The 16,182-nt window shown below is 43.8% G+C and overlaps 1 protein-coding gene and 1 pseudogene across 3 annotated transcripts in view; one reads left to right on the forward strand and one right to left on the reverse strand.

The window, feature by feature from the left end:
- LOC105001398 (zinc finger protein 256-like) overlaps positions 1 to 16,182 on the reverse strand; it is a 26,794-nt gene extending 10,612 nt beyond the window's left edge. Inside the window, exons 1-3 of one of the 3 annotated variants that reach the window (XM_010857652.1) lie at positions 15,937 to 16,182; positions 12,412 to 12,538; positions 8,754 to 10,877 (exon numbers count right to left, since the gene is read on the reverse strand). In XM_010857652.1, coding sequence (XP_010855954.1) covers positions 9,328 to 10,877; positions 12,412 to 12,538; positions 15,937 to 15,972 — 1,713 coding nt within the window. In that variant the 5' untranslated portion in view covers positions 15,973 to 16,182 and the 3' untranslated portion in view covers positions 8,754 to 9,327. Of the gene's footprint in view, positions 1 to 8,753; positions 10,878 to 12,411; positions 15,098 to 15,936 lie in introns of those variants that run through there. The other 2 variants (XM_010857651.1, XM_010857650.1) reach the window with 2 other exon arrangements.
- LOC105001400 lies at positions 5,274 to 8,760 on the forward strand (annotated as a pseudogene).

Below are 16,182 nucleotides of genomic sequence, written 5' to 3' on the forward strand. Positions count from 1 at the left end.
CCCTAGGGCCGCCGCCATCGGACTCGGTGGGCGGGGCGGGCCCGGAGCAGCTGGAGTACCCCGCCCGGGGGGCCCCTCCGGATCTTGGCGCGGCGCACCCTGGGCGGTGTCACCGAGCCTCACACCCGCCTCTCTGCAGCGGGTACCTTCTCAGTCTCATCCTCGCTTCCCAGCACGAGTAACCGAAGCGCTTGAATTAGGAAAAAGCTCTAGCACTTTCAAAATGACGCTCATAGCGTCGCAGCCGGAAGTCCCGCCCAGACATTATAGCCTCACAGGAAAATGCGGCTTTGTCTTAATTGGCTGATCGTCGCAGCCACCCATCGCACAGCCGCCTGGGTAATGTATTTCCTACAGATACACGAACCAAGATCCCGTTTGAGTTATCCATGACGTCCAGGAGAAAAGTCGAAGTTACACTGTGAGATTTGCTAAAATAACAACCTAAGTCCAGAGACTGAGGTGGGGCGTTCCTTCTTAAAGAGAATGCACTCAGATGTTTGAGGATTACTATCTGTAACTGATCACCCAAGTGTTTGGAGACATTTTTTTTTTTTTTCAAAGTCTTCGAAGCTCAGAGTGTTCCTAGAGTCTAAGAGCACCTTTCCAGATGCTCTCAAATGTATCAATCCAAATGCATCCTGGAACTACCCAGGCGGTCCAGTGATTAAGATTCCTCCCTTCCAAGGCAGGAGGCGTGGTTCAATCTCTGATAAGGGAACTAAGATCCCACAAGCATCCCAGCACGTCCAAACAAACAAAAAAACCCAAGTGACCTATGCAGAGTCACTTAGACACAGAATGGAGACACTGGAAACTGAAGCTAATAGACAATAGTGCACTGTTCATCTGTGTTTGATATAGACAAATACACAAAAGTGTAGATAAGGAAAAGGATGCTGAGCCACTTTGAGGAAGGAATACAAAGATAGGTCTCTGATAATGATTCCCAAGACAACAGAAATCCTGCCTTTATAGTTGCTGGGAGAAATATCATAACCTCAGATACGCAGATGACACCACGCTTATGGCAGAAAGTGAAGCAGAACTAAAGAGCCTCTTGATGAAAGAGGAGAGTGAAAAAGTTGGCTTAAAGCTCAACGTTCAGAAAACTAAGATCATGGCATCCCGTCCCATCCCTTCATGGGAAACAGATGGGGAAAGAGTGGAAACAGAGGCAGATTTTATTTTGGGGGGCTCCAAAATCACTGCAGATGATGACTGCAGCCATGAAATTAAAAGACGCTTACTCCTTGGAAGGAAAGTTATGACCAACCTAGACAGCATATTCAAAAGCAGAGACATTATTTTGCCAACAAAGGTCCATCTAGTCAAGACTATGGTTTTCCCAGTGATCACGTATGGATGTGAGAGTTGGACTGTAGCTGAGCGCCGAAGTATTGATGCTTTTGAACTGTGGTGCTGGAAAAGACTCTTGAGAGTCCCTTGGACTGCAAGGAGATCCAACTAGTCCATCCTAAAGGAGATCAGTCCTGAATATTCACTGGAAGGGCTGATGTTGAAGCTGAAGTTCCAATACTTTGGCCCCCTAACGTGAACAGCTGACTCATTTGAAAAGACCCTGGTGCTGGGAAAGACTGAAGGCGGGAAGAGAAGGAGACGACAGAAGATGAGATGGATGGCAACACTGACTCAATGGACATGAGTTTGGGTAAACTCCAGGAGTTGGTGATGGACAGGGAGGCCTGGTGTGCTGTAGTCCATGGGGTCACAAAGAGTCAGACACAACTGAGTGACTGAATTGAACTGACTCTGTCCAATTCATTGAGCAGTACTTTCATCTATTTAATATATATTACCTCATATCCTCACATATATTCAGTTCCTTTCTGAATCTGTTGTCAATCTCAAAAAAGAGAAGAACAAAACAAATGCCATTTTGACACGTGACAATGGCTGCAGTGTTTTGCAATATTCCAGCACTATTTGCTATTTCATGGTCAGTCTTGTTTCATCTACCCCATGCACCTTAGTATATTATTTCACCTGTAAAGGGGATGACAGAGCGTGAGATGGTTGGATGGCATCACCGACTCAATGGGCATGAGTTTGGGCAAACTCCAGGAGTTGGTGATGGATAGGGAGGCCTGGCGTGCTGCGGTTCATGGGGTCACAAAGAGTCAGACACGACTGAGCGAATGAACTGAAATGAATCCCAGACAGCATGTATTTTAATGTATAAACTCTTCAGATTGTTTTTAAAATGTAAGGGTTTTGGGGACTTCCCCAGTGGAGCAGTGGTTAAGAATCTACCTACCAATGTAGGAGACATGGGTTCGATCCCTGGTCTGGGAAGATTCCACGTGGCTCAGCGCAACTAAACCTGTGTGCCACAACTACTGAGCTCACATTCTGCAACTACTGCATAATGTCTTTGTACCGCAAGATCTAAGTTGTTGTTTAGTCACAAAGTCGTGTCTGACTCTTTTGATACCTCGTGGAATGTAGCCCACCAGGCTCCTCTGTCCATGGGATTTCCCAGGCAAGAATAGTGAATGGGTTGCTATTTCCTTCTCCGGGGGATCTTCCCAACCCAAGTCCCTGGCATCACGTTAGGATCCTTTACCACTGAGCCACCAGGGAAGCCCAAGATGTAAGGTTCTGTTGTTGTTGCTGTTTAGTCACTAAGCCAGGCTCCTCTGTCCGTGGGTTTTTTTCTGGCAAGAAAACAGAAATAATGACAGATGCCATTCGTCATAAGCACAAACTAGGTGTAAAACATCTGATGAACTGTGGTCCATTTTGTTTCTCTGGGAAGAAAGCATTGTCCTTACACCCCTTACATAGCCCAGGACAAAGAGAAACAGCCACACCAGCACTCCAGTGAATTTTACCTAAAGTCTCTGGGAAAATTCTCTGAAGATATTTTTTTTTAATGTTTGCAATGATTATTTTTTGGTGATTTACTAAATGTCAAGTGTTGGGAAGAATATTCCAGAGACAGAAAAGTACACATGAAGGACAAGTATGTGAAAGGGTGTGAGCACTCAGGAAGCTGAGATAAAGGGTGGAAAGAGAATGAAGGGTACTTCACATTAAGATGCTGAACTGAGCAGACACAATTATTTGTGGAAATATTAACAAGTTAGCTGACCCATAAACCCAGTGGAGTATATTCATAAATTTCAAATCTTTAGATACTAAATTTTAGTCTTCTATAAACGACAATAGTGTGATAATATTTTTCCATGGTAGAAAATGTAGTTTCTGTTTTAAAATTAAAATTATGAAGTGTTCTTTGTTCAAAAAGTCATCCTCGTACGGCTACTGTAGAAACTTTTAAAAATATAAATTATAAATGTCTATATACATAAATCAAATGCTTAAAGACACTTCAAATTATGCAAAAGCTCTGACAGTCTCCTGTTTCTTCTCACCTGGTAACCCATAAGTGGAAAATATTAAAAATTATACTTTTTAAACTTTTGAGAAAACAACTTTGAGCAAGATTGTGTTTACTAATGTGAAGTGCTGACTCCATCCAAACCATTAGAACCTAATGTTTATCGTTCCTTTACTAGCTTAGTATAATTTCTTACATTTTCTAGTGCCCTTTTAAAAACCTTTTTAAAGGGGGGAGGTTGTATTATTTTTAACCTTTAAAGTCTACAAGATTCATTAATCTTCAAATCCTTTTCAGGAAAGGTCTAAGAGATTTTCCAACCAATGTTGTTTTTCTTGTCTCAGTCAGAAGTTGCCTGGACTGTGTGCGCACAGAAGAGAAATCAATGTTCTAATAAACTTTCTTTTCCAACCTGGGATTTAGGAAGTCTTTGACAATGCCAGAGATCTGAACACAACCATGCTGAATGTACATGGAAGGTTTCCTCCATGTGGAAATTGCAAATTCAGGGGACACTGAGTGGCATTTCCCTGGTGGTCCAGTGGTTAAGACTGTGCTTCCACTGTAGGGGGCACAGGTTTGATCCCTGGTCAAGGAACTAAGATCTGGCAAGCCATATGGTTCAGCACACACACACACACACACACACACACACACACAAAGGACACTGAGCTACTTCCACCTAAATCCTGCCCCTTTAAGTAACACAAAAGGGGCAGGATTTAGGTGGTTTCACCAGTGAGAAAGCTTTAACTTATTCATAAATTATCTATAGCTAAGCCCCCCAGATGTTCAAGCTGGTTTTAGAAAAGGCAGAGGAACCAGAGATCAAATTGCCAACATCCGCTGGATCATGGAAAAAGCAAGAGAGTTCCAGAAAAGTATCTATTTCTGCTTTATTGACTATGCCAAAGCCTTTGACTGTGTGGATCACAATAAACTGCGGAAAATTCTGAGAGATGGGAATACCAGATCACCTGACCTGCCTCTTGAGAAACCTATATGCAGGTCAGGAAGCAACAGTTAGAACTGGACATGGATCAACAGACTGGTTCCAAACAGGAAAAGGAGTACATCAAGGCTGTATATTGTCACCCTGCTTATTTCACTTACATGCAGAGTACATCATGAGAAACGCTGGGCTGGAAGAAGCACAAGCTGGAATCAAGATTGCCAGGAGAAATATCAATAACCTCAGATAGGCAGATGACACCACCTTTATGGCAGAAAGTGAAGAGGAACTAAAAAGCCTCTTGATGGAAGTGAAAGTGGAGAGTGAAAAAGTTGGCTTAAAACTCAACATTCAGAAAATTAAGATCATGGCATCTCATCCCATCACTTCATGGCAAATAGATGGGGAAACAGTGGAAACGGGGTCAGACTTTATTTTTTTGGGCTCCAAAATCATTGCAGATGGTGACTGCAGCCATGAAATTACAAGACACTTACTCCTTGGAAGGAAACTTATGACCAACCTAGATAGCATATTCAAAAGCAGAGACATTACTTTGCCAACAAAGGTCCGTCTAGTCAAGGCTATGGTTTTTCCTGTGGTCATGTATGGATGTGAGAGTTGGACTGTGAAGAAAGCTGAGCGCTGAAGAATTGATACTTTTGAACTGTGGTGTTGGAGAAGACTCTTGAGAGTCTCTTGGGCTGCAAGGAAATCCAACCAGTCCATTCTAAAGGAGATCAGTCCTGGGTGTTCTTTGGAAGGACTGATGCTAAAGCTGAAACTCCAGTCCTTGGCCACCTCATGCGAAGAGTTGACTCATTGGAAAAGACTCTGATGCTGGGAGGGATTGGGGGCAGGAGGAGAAGGGGACGACAGAGGATGAGATGGCTGGATGGCATCACTGACTCGATGGACATGAGTTTGAGTGAACTCCTGGAGTTGGTGATGGACAGGGAGGCCTGGTGTGCTGCAATTCATGGAGCTGCAAAGAGTCAGACACGACTGAGTGACTGAACTGAAGTCCCCCTAAGTGGTTCCTACAGTATTGTTTACTCACAAGGAAAAGAAAATTCTGATTAACCAATGGACCACTTTCCATATATGGTGTGATGAGGCTTCCAGATGCAATTTAGACTAACAATGCCTCCTTTAAAGATGTTAGTTAAGGGTATCTCCTTAGATCCATTTGTTGCTAAAATGTCAATAACCTAAAATGGAAAATGAAATACAACAAACTAAATGTATAAAATGAATACTTGTATAATCACATAGTCAAAAACTATTTCAAATCAATTTATAACATAGAATTTTGACTACACTTACTTACACTTGTGGAAATAAAGATGGCCAACCAAATGAGAACACTCAAAGCCTATTTATTCAGAACTACAAATCATGGCTTGAAAACGTTGAGTATCTCGATTTAAGAATTAATCAAGAAACAAGGTCAGGGAACTATATTGAATACTCTGTGTGATAAATCATAGTAGAAAAGAATATTTTTTAAAAAAGAACATATATATGCATATAACTGAGTCACCGTGCTGTACAGCATAGATTGGCACATGCTATAATAAAAAAAGTTTTAAGTGATCAAGAATATTAATGATTAAACTTTAAAAGTATATGCTGTATGTGGCTACTGCATTGTGTACAGTACACAAAGTGTTTATGAAATACTCCATTAAAAAAACAATTATTTTTATGCCAGAGAGGTCACATCACTGAAAAATAAATAAAATTCCAACGTAAGTTTTTGCTGTTTCACTATCTTTTTTGTTAGGAAAAAAACAGAAACTTCAAAAAAAATTTTTTTTAATATTTAATTTTTTTGTGGTTGCAGCTTGTAGCAGAGACTGAACCTGAGCCCTCAGCAGTAAAAGTGCCAAGCCCTAACTACTGAATTGCTAGGAAATCCCCCCAAAATTCAATAGGAATGCAGGGGTGACATTGCATTCAGTGGGGACAGCACATCCTCACTATCCTCATTTTCCTTGGCAGCAACACATCTGAAGTGAAATCACATAGACACTACAAAACCACTGATGATTTTTTCATCTCACAACAGCTTCCCTATACAAGATACATAGTTCTGAATGCCATGACAATTTCTGCACTGGCTCATCCTTCACAGCTAATAGCTGGAATATTGTGGAGGCCCCTTCAATATAGACACATTTCCACAAACTTGTGGTAGCCTTTCCCCCTCCCTACAAATTCAGTGTTCCTTTAACAGATGATTCCCCGTCTGTACGACTGTATAATCTATCCTGCCACTATCTGGAATTCTACATATGAGGATACATGGCTCCACTGCAGGACCTAGGGAACAGACTTCTCTTACTAACTGGACGCAATCCATGATCCCTGGGAACAAGAAAATTTTCTTGACTTAGGAAGCAGCAAAGGTATCACAACTGCCTGTCTGAAGACTGACATCTGAACCAACAAAATACCAATGCATCCAGGCTACCAATAAGAACCACAAACCCCTGCAGTCTTTTCTTGGAGGCCCTGAGCAGCAATGGCAACTAGGACAAAACTAGAGAGAGGTACATTCACAGCATACTGTTCTCTCTGAGGCAGAGAGTGTGCAATTCCACAAAAAAACTTTTCAACCCTGATTGCTGCTAGAACCCAGTTGTTTTCAAGTCACCACAGTGAGTAAAATCCCAAGATTGAAGGAACTTAGAGTAAGGTCTTGCTTTATCCTCCTCTGCTGCTAAGGTGCTTGGTTCTTCCGAGGAAGCTAAGGCCATTTTGGGATGAGGCCCTCACTTCATCTGGTGACTAGCACCATGCCTGGCAGCCCCCACCTAGCATTTGCCCTCACCATGGCCTCAATCTCAGAGCTCACCTGCATCTACTCTGCCCTCATTCTGCACAACGATGAGGTGACAGTCACAGAGGATAAGATCAATGCCCTCATTAAAGCAGCCGGTGTAAATGTTGAGCCTTTCTGGCCAGGCTTGTTTGCAAAGGCTTTGGCCACTGTCAACATCGGGAGCCTCATCTGCAACCTGGGGGCTGGTGGACCTGCCATGGCAGCTGGTGCTGCACCAGCAGGAGGTCTTGCCCCATCTATCACTGCTGCCCCAGCTGAGGAGAAGAAAGGAGAAACAAAGAAAGAAGAATCTGAAGAATCTGATGATGACATGGGCTTTGGTCTTTTTGACTAAACCTCTTCAGTAACATATTCAATAAAAATCTGAGCTGTTGGAAAAAAAAAAAAAGAGTAAGGTCTTCATTTTTCACACAAACCAGTACAATGGGACGCAAACTATTCCTGGGCTTGAGGCAGGAAGAGGAGGAAAATCTCATCACAGGAGTCACAACAGACACTGAGAAAAGTAGGCTCAGTTTGCAAGTCACCAGCAGAGTAGTCTAGGACAAAAACTGGTCAACTCAGAGATGTAACCCATCAAAGGAATTAGAAAGGAATGAGTGCTCAGATTTATCATGAAGGCTCCCATAAAAGGGACAACATCAAAATGTTCTTCCTTGGACTCAGGGTGGTTCAAAAATGTAGATCATGAGCACCTGCCACACAACAGTGGTGAAATGGCTTTTGCTATGGAACTGGCAATGACATAAATCTGGCAAGGGCTCTGGGCAGGTTAAGAAATGCACTGAAGCTCCCATAAACCTGGAATATTAGTGGTTTGATGTCGGGAGCCGCATTAGGCATTGCTGACAAAATGGAGGCACGGCCCTAACCCCCTTCCCTTTGTTCCATAGGCACGGACCCGGAATGGAGGAGTTAGGCTTTGTGATTCTGACTTGTTTTTTCCTTCCCTAGGCTGAGTTGACTGAAGAGAATATTAAGGTGCTTATTGTTTTTGAGAGGAACATGAGAAGGCATAAAGCCTTCTGCAGCTGTGCTCAAAGAATAATTCATAAAGTTAATCACTGACATTTGCTCAAGGACTTTTACAAAAAAGTGTTCCAGAGTGAGCACACAGGCCACAGCTTGAAGCCATGGGAGGGATTGCTATCTGAAGCCCATTTGTGAGAAAAGTGTTTATGGCAAAGGAGTTTGCTGAATTTAGGGCTTAGGAATAATTAAAATAATTAGAAGCTAAAGATTTAAGGATTGCTGAAATGTTAGCATATTCTACTATAGCTTACAGAAATTAGGGACTTTAGAGATATTATTAGCTAGAAGCCCTTTCTAAGAAATATTTCTAAGAAATAGTGAGCTTAGGATACTAGGGGCAAACAGGACTTAGAAAGATAAGAATTAAACTGAGGAATGTGGTATGCAGCCCAGACATTAGCATGAATTACAGTGTTTTCACAAGGACACATAAGAAGAAGTTGATAAGAGAATCACTGAGGAAGGAGCTCCTTTTGAGGGGCAACAATGATTTTTGGAGAAAAATAAATCTGGGTCAATGGGAACTAAAAATATCAAACCTCTGACCTAATGCTTTTGTAAAAGTATAAAAGAGAATCATAAGCTTGAAATAAACAGGAAGTCCAAGAAAAATGAGAGGCTGCCTCAGTTTCTCGCCCACACTGCTCACCCCTTTAGGTTGAATCCCTGGCTGCTGGAGATGGACTCCGGCAGTTTATTGCATGTATGAGGTCAACAGAGGCAGACAACACCCTCATAAGGGATCTCCACAGTGTTATACTGACCAATAATTCATCCCTGCACAACCCTTTTTTCTGAACTTTGTGGTATTCAATGAAATAAGAGTGAAGCCTGTGAACTCTCCAGTATGTCATGAGGCTAGAGTTTTGGCTAAAAAAACAACTTCCCACATTAGTCACATCCGCAAGGCTATTATCCAGTGTAAACATTATGGTGTTCTATGAGACTAGAGTTGTAGGTAAAGGAATTCAAACCTTTTCTACAATATAATGCCTTTCTGCAGTATGAACACTCCTGTGTTTAATGAACCTGAAGTTTTTGCAAAGTATTTCTGACACTCATGGCACTCACACGGCTTTGATCCAATGTGAGTTCTCTGATTTTGAAAAACAGCTTGGGCTAACCAGCTTCTCAAATTTTCTTTACTTGTAAGATTTTTTCCCAGTGAACTCTCTGATGTCGAAGGAGTGAAGAACTTTGGGAAAATGCTTTCCCACATTTGCTGCACTCATAAGGCCTTTCTCCAGTGTGAATTCTTCTGTGTTTAATGAAGGTGGAATTATCAGCAAAGGATTTCCCATAATCAGTGCACTTATAAGGCCTTGAACCAGTGTGAAGTCTCTGATGCTGATGAAGGGCAGAACGTTGATTGAAAGTTTTCCCACATTCACTGCACTCATAAGGTCTTTCTCCAGTGTGGATTTTCTGGTGTTGAAGGAGCATAGAGTTTTGGCTAAATGATTTCCCACATTCATTGCATTTATATGGCCTTTCCCTGGTGTGAACTCTCTGGTGTATAATGAGGTAGGACTTCTTGCCAAAGAATTTCTTACATTCCCCACACTCAAATGGCCTTTCTCTAGTGTGAACTCTTTGAAGGTTGAGATGGGACTTATTGCTAAATAATTTCCCACACTTATAAGGTCTTTCTCTAGTGTGAATTCTCCAATGTTGAATAAGGTTGGGCTTTTGTCTAAACGATTTTCCACACTCTCCACATTCATAAGGCCTTTCTCCAGTGTGAACTCTCCAATGTCGAAGGAGTGAAGAACTTTGGGAAAACGCTTTCCCACATTTACTGCACTCATAAGGCCTTTCTCCAGTGTGAATTCTCCAATGTCGAAGGAGTGAAGAATTTTGGGAAAACGCTTTCCCACATTTACTGCATTCATAAGGCCTTTCTCCAGTGTGAATTCTTCTGTGTTTAATGAAGGTGGAATTATCAGCAAAGGATTTCCCACAATCAGTGCACTTATAAGGCCTTGAACCAGTGTGAAGTCTCTGATGCTGATGAAGGGCAGAACGTTGATTGAAAGTTTTCCCGCATTCACTGCACTCATAAGGTCTTTCTCCAGTGTGGATTCTCTGATGTTGAAGGAGCATAGAGTTTTGGCTAAATGATTTCCCGCATTCATTGCATTTATATGGCCTTTCCCTGGTGTGAACTCTCTGGTGTACAATGAGGTGTGACTTCTTGGTAACTTCTCCCCAGTTAGGATAAGTTTTTCCCCTCTGAAAGGCTGTCTCACACTCAGTTCTGTTTGACCTCTCCCAGGTGTTAGTAGCCCATTGCTGGAGAAATTGAGACCTGGTCAAGAAGTCCTTCTCAACCACCCTGAGGACTAATGACTTTCCTGACACATGGAATTTGCAGTTCTTCACAAATGAAGTTCTATCCACATCTCTTCTGAAGAGTTTCTCCCCTATGCACTGCTTCTGATGCTGATGAAGGTTTGTGCTGACATACAACTGTTTCCCAGACCTATGTAATTTTAGCTTTGAATGTATTGCTTGACATTCATCAAAGTACAGAAAGTCTCTCAATATTTGGACACATAGTTCACAGGGGTGGGCCTCTTTGGAGGATAGATCTGCCTTGGGAGTCCTGATCTGTGACATTCTTTGAAAAGAAACATTTTGCTCAAAAGAAGTCTTCTTGTTCTCCACTTCATGGCAACAACCTAAAAGCAAGAAATGTTGGTGAAGCACATGTTGACTTTAGTGGGGCAGGGGGAGCCCACACACCAGTGTGTGTCTGACAAACTCATGAATGAGTCCATGTGATTATTTATAAGAACAGGGAGTTGGCTTCTTGATGACATTATCATGAGCAATACTGGGCTATAAAGGCCACAGGATGGGGGAAGACCACATGAGAAAAAAGATAACCATGTGATGTGTCATAGAGAAGAAAAGCAGGGTGAAAAATTACTTAATTGTTGACAGTTAAAATATCAGTTACAGGGACTTCCTTGGTGATCAAGTGGTAAAGAATCTGCGTTCCAATGCAGAGGACATGGGTTTGATCCCTAGTTGGAAAACTAAGATCCCACAAGCCACAGGCAACCAAGCCCATGAGCTGCAACCTAGAGAAGCCCATGTGCCACAATGAAGACCCAGTGTAGCCATTAACAAAAAAAAAAAAAAAGGAAAAAATATATAAATTAGTTACAAACAACTGTCAGCAGGACTGTGTCTGCTGGTAACACATGACTGCAATGTAGATGAGTATTTCCAGGGCCAAGAAAAAAGAACTGCAAAAAAGTAGATTTTGGTCAGGAACAGTTTAAGAATGGGTATGTTTGATTATAGAAAGTATATGGGCCAATGTTACAGAATGAACAGATAAAGCAGGGAGGAAACTGGGTGATACAGGGAGTTCAGAGATATAAGGATTAGGTTGGACTACAAGTAGAAGAACCACAATGCAGAATTAAGTCAGCAATATTAAGAATGGAGGGGAAAAAAAAGGAGAAAAAATTTGTGGTCACTGGAAATAGCCATCAAAATTCAAGTCGAACAGAACAAATTCCTGGTATCACTTGAACTAGCATCATGCACTCCCATAGGGTGCTACTGTACAGCAGCCCTTTGAGCCTACTTGGTTGAGTTGGAATTCACATCCAGCTTGTGGACAAATAAGAGCTCCCCACTCCACTTCCAAAATGAACAAGCGTATGGGACCTGGATGATGCAAATACAAGGGGAAAGACACCACATAGGAGCAGTTGACCCATATTCATCATATCATAAACCAGAGGAAAACATTTAAATACTATTAAGAGAACTTTTGAAAGGTTCTTGCAAGAAGTGCATGCTCTACACCATAGAATTAATTCCCAGCAAAGGCAGTTACATGGAAATGTTTATGAGAAGAAAGAAGTAGAACCTGAGGAGCACAGATTACTTGCATCTAGATGTCACCCAGTAGGAAGAGGGCAAGTATGGTGGAATATATTAGGCTGAATGGAAGATTCCTGACCCTGGATCCTTCCAGGGGAGGCTGCAGGGTAGCAGATGTGGGGCCTCTTCAAGGAAAACGGATGGCAGTGCAAATACCTCAGCCCAACCAACCACAGAACCAACCTAGAGTACTGGAAAAAAAAAAAAAAAGCAGTGACCATGGTCCTGACATGAGAAGGACAAGCTTGTCTCTGGGGAAAAGGAAAGCACAGATACTACCTCAGGTCATGAGGAAAGGTTTGAAGTTCTTACCCAGGGAGGTTATAAGTGCCAAGTTCTCCAGCATCACATCACGGTACAGGCATCTTTGAGTCTCATCAAGGAGACCCCATTCCTCCCAGGAAAAGGTCACAGCTACATCTTCAAAGTTCACACTGACCTGCCATGATGGTGACAGATGAAACAACAAAGAGTACACCTCTGAAGAGTTGCAGTCCATTTCCCCACACATCTACCCTTTGACTGTCTATCACCCAGCCCTTCCAATTCAGAGAAGCAATCACACCCTGGCACCTTGGTGTGGTTGTCTTCCCACAGGCTCACTGATCACTATGTATAACCACCAGGAACAAGAGGCAGGTGGATGAACATATATCTCAACTATAGGCCTGGCATAGAGGGATCCACCCCCTGCTGACAAGCAATTTCCCCTGGTATGGGCACTGCCCTGGACATGTTAGCACCATCAGACATGCTCTCTCTTCAAGCACACATCACTCCTTGGGTTGCACATCCTCAGTCGCTATATCCCATAGCCATACATGACCATGGCCACCAAAACCTCACTCTCCCACACCACAGACATCTCCTTACCCTTCCCACACCTTATCTGTATTTAAATCACTTTCTCCTAATCCCAGCATAGGGCTATGATGGTGACCTAACACATGACATCTGAGACTGGACAAATGCAACTAACGGTAACTTTTTAATCACATAAATTCACCACTCACCACAAAGGCCCACAGGGAGCAGTACTCAAAAAAACCCAGCACAATCAGGGTCTGTGCGAAGGAATCTTTATGGGATGAAGGGGTTGGGATGCTCCAAGGAGGATGTGACTACCTTATTTGAACAATTCTGAGGGCTAGTGCTACCTAGAAGTACCTGGTTTCCTTTGTAAAAATGGTTGTTAAGCTAAGAGACATTATCCATAGGTGAGGAGAGGAACTTGTGCTCAGGTCATTTGAAGGCACCCAAGTTTCACCAAATGTCAAAGAAGCACATCACATTGAACTTAGTTAGGCTTTATACCACAACTTGGCAGGCAGTATCCACAATACAAATGGCAAAGTCAAACAGAACCCAATATGACCACAGAACTCTCAACAATTCCCAATGGCAGTATCAGAAATCATCTATAAAGGCCTTACTGCATGACTCTGATCCTTGTCTCAGATTTAAAACAACAGAACCGTGTGTGGATCTCAGATACACATAGTCCCATGGTACTTCTGTACTGTCCTTGATGTAAGTCAGCAATGACAACCTTTCTCTGTTCCCTTACCCTCATTCAAACTCCAGCCCCATTACTCGCCTACCCCAAGCCCAGTGATTCTTACAGATGACTTTATTGCTCGTGGCCATATAACTAGGTTGAATGAAACACGCCAGGTACCACCGAAGTTCTCACAAAACTTGGTGAGCTGATAAAGTGGTAAAGAAGTACCAGTTCTGGCCTGAGTGTCATATGGATGAATTACCCCTTGCTTCTTCATCCACCTCACGTTAACTCTTCTCTTGGAAGCTTTGGCTGCCTGCCAGACTATCCTGTCTCATACATCAAAACTTCTTGGCCATTTACTTATGTTTATGAAGTAAATGACACCATCAAGCATGGAAGCAAGTAAGAAACCCAATCGTCTGCCCCCTTCTTCCATACCTCTTCCCTAAAAGATCTGCCACCACAGCCTGAAGCTTGCCTCTTCCAAATGTTGAGACACAGGTCATTCAGTATGGTCTACACTGTAGTTACATTTTGGATGTCTCTAACCAGAATCACTCTCAAGAATTCCAAACTTGTATGTCAGATGTTCATTTGATGCCTCCACTCATTGGTGTCTAAAATATCTGACTCTTAACATGGTTAAAACAAAGCTCTGAATAAACACAATGAATATTATACCTACTACTAACCTGCTTATCTCTACTGATGCAGCTTCCAAATCTACAGCTGCAAAGCCAGGGGTCATCTCAGGCACCTGCGTTTCATTCCCTCACCACCCACTTTACAAAATCTAGCTGCCTCCTCTAACAACATGCAGCTAGGGACTTGCCTGGTGGTCCAGTTGTTAACACACTGTGCTTCCAGCACAGGGGGAACATGCAAGATCACAGACTGGGGAACTAAGATCCCACATGCTGCATGGGATGGCAAAAAATAAAAACAAAAACACGCAGCCAGAATACAGCCACATTTTCCAAGGCATGTCCCTGCTCCATTAACCCTCACCTGGACTATGGTAGTACCCTCCACAATGATGGCCCTTCTTCCTCTCTCAAGCCCACAGTTTGTTTTCCACTCTAAAGCCAAATGAAGCTTTAATCACATCACCTCCATCCCACAACCGAAACTTTTAATTTCCTCTAGAACACAAAAATTGACATCTCAGGCAGTTGTTCCTCTCCTGACTCCAACCCACCTGCTATTTAGTCCTACCTAAAAGAGAGGAGACCTGTGGGTCCTGAATATTCCTGAGCTCAGTTTTACCTCTAGGCATTTGCACATCTTGGGTTAGGTTGACCTTACGCACGTTTACCGTGACTGCCAGAAATGGGAACACCTCTCCATATAACCTCTAGCATGGACTCAGGACGGTAGGTTTGACGTTTTTCAGGAACCTCGGACTCAAGGAGAGGATAAAGGACATTAAGCGTCTCCTGTGTGAGTGTGTGCTAAGCTGCTTCAGTCATGCCTGACTCTCTGAAACCCCATGGACTGTAGCCTAACAGGATCCTCTGTCCATGGGATTCTCCAGGCAAGGATACTGGAGTGGGTTGCCATGCCCTCCTCCAGGGGATCTTCCCAACCCAGGGATAAAACCCGTGTCTCCTATATCTCCTACATTGCAGGTAGATTCTTTACGCTGAGCCACCAGGGAAGCCCATTAAGTATCTCGGGGCGACAACAAGTCCAGGGAACATGGGGGTGAGAGCAGGCCAGTGAGGCAATGAGACACCCCCTACTTTCCTGTTCAGGTTCTATAAGCACTTCTTTAACCCTGAGAATTGCGTGAAGAGGAAGGAATGCATCCAATGTGGGATTCCACCGTTCACCGTCTGTACTCCTGCCTGGCCCTGGAAGCCAGCTGACCTCAGGCTGGCGGATTAACCTCTGGGCCTCAATGCTCAGTGCTGCGTCTTACCAGCTGTGGGGCCCTGAACGAAGATTCAACCTCCCAGGACCTCAATGTCCTCATCAACCCTCTCCACCCCGTTTTTCCCTTAAACACGTGTTGGGGATTACATCCCGTTAATGCACTAACCCGGGGCTGACTGCGCTAACACTCTTATTTCCGGCAAGCCGAAGGCTGATGCTAGGTTTCCGGAATTCCCCCGCCTCAGTCCGACCTCCAGGCCTCTGCACCTACCGGTCCCTCCGAATGTCCCCATTTCCCATGCGTCATGACGCTGTCTGTGAGACGCAGGGCCCCACCCAGCACCGCCTGACCATCCTGGAGCCCAGGGCCAGGGCTGCGCGCCGGTGAGCCCCCGCCCCGTGGGGCTTTAGTGTTTGATGGGATGAGGGCGGTGCGGGCCCGCAGGACGAGCGTTTACCTGAGGCTGCTCCCTCAGAGCCGCCGCCGTCGCCATCGGACTCTGGGGGTAGCAGGGCTAGGAGAGGCGGGGAGACCCGGGAGCGGCGGACCCCGGGCGGTGCCGCCGAGGTTCAGACCCGTCTCTGTGCAGCAACGACAGCGCCTCCTCTCGGACCTTCCTGTTCTGGTCACTCGGGTCCTGACAGCCCTCTCACACCGAACAGGACCAGCGGACTTAAAATGTCCGCCTCGAGGAGGCGGCCAG

This window comes from Bison bison, unplaced genomic scaffold (genome assembly GCF_000754665.1).
Source record: "Bison bison bison isolate TAMUID 2011002044 unplaced genomic scaffold, Bison_UMD1.0 scf7180017864383, whole genome shotgun sequence".
Taxonomy (NCBI): Eukaryota; Metazoa; Chordata; class Mammalia; order Artiodactyla; family Bovidae; genus Bison; species Bison bison.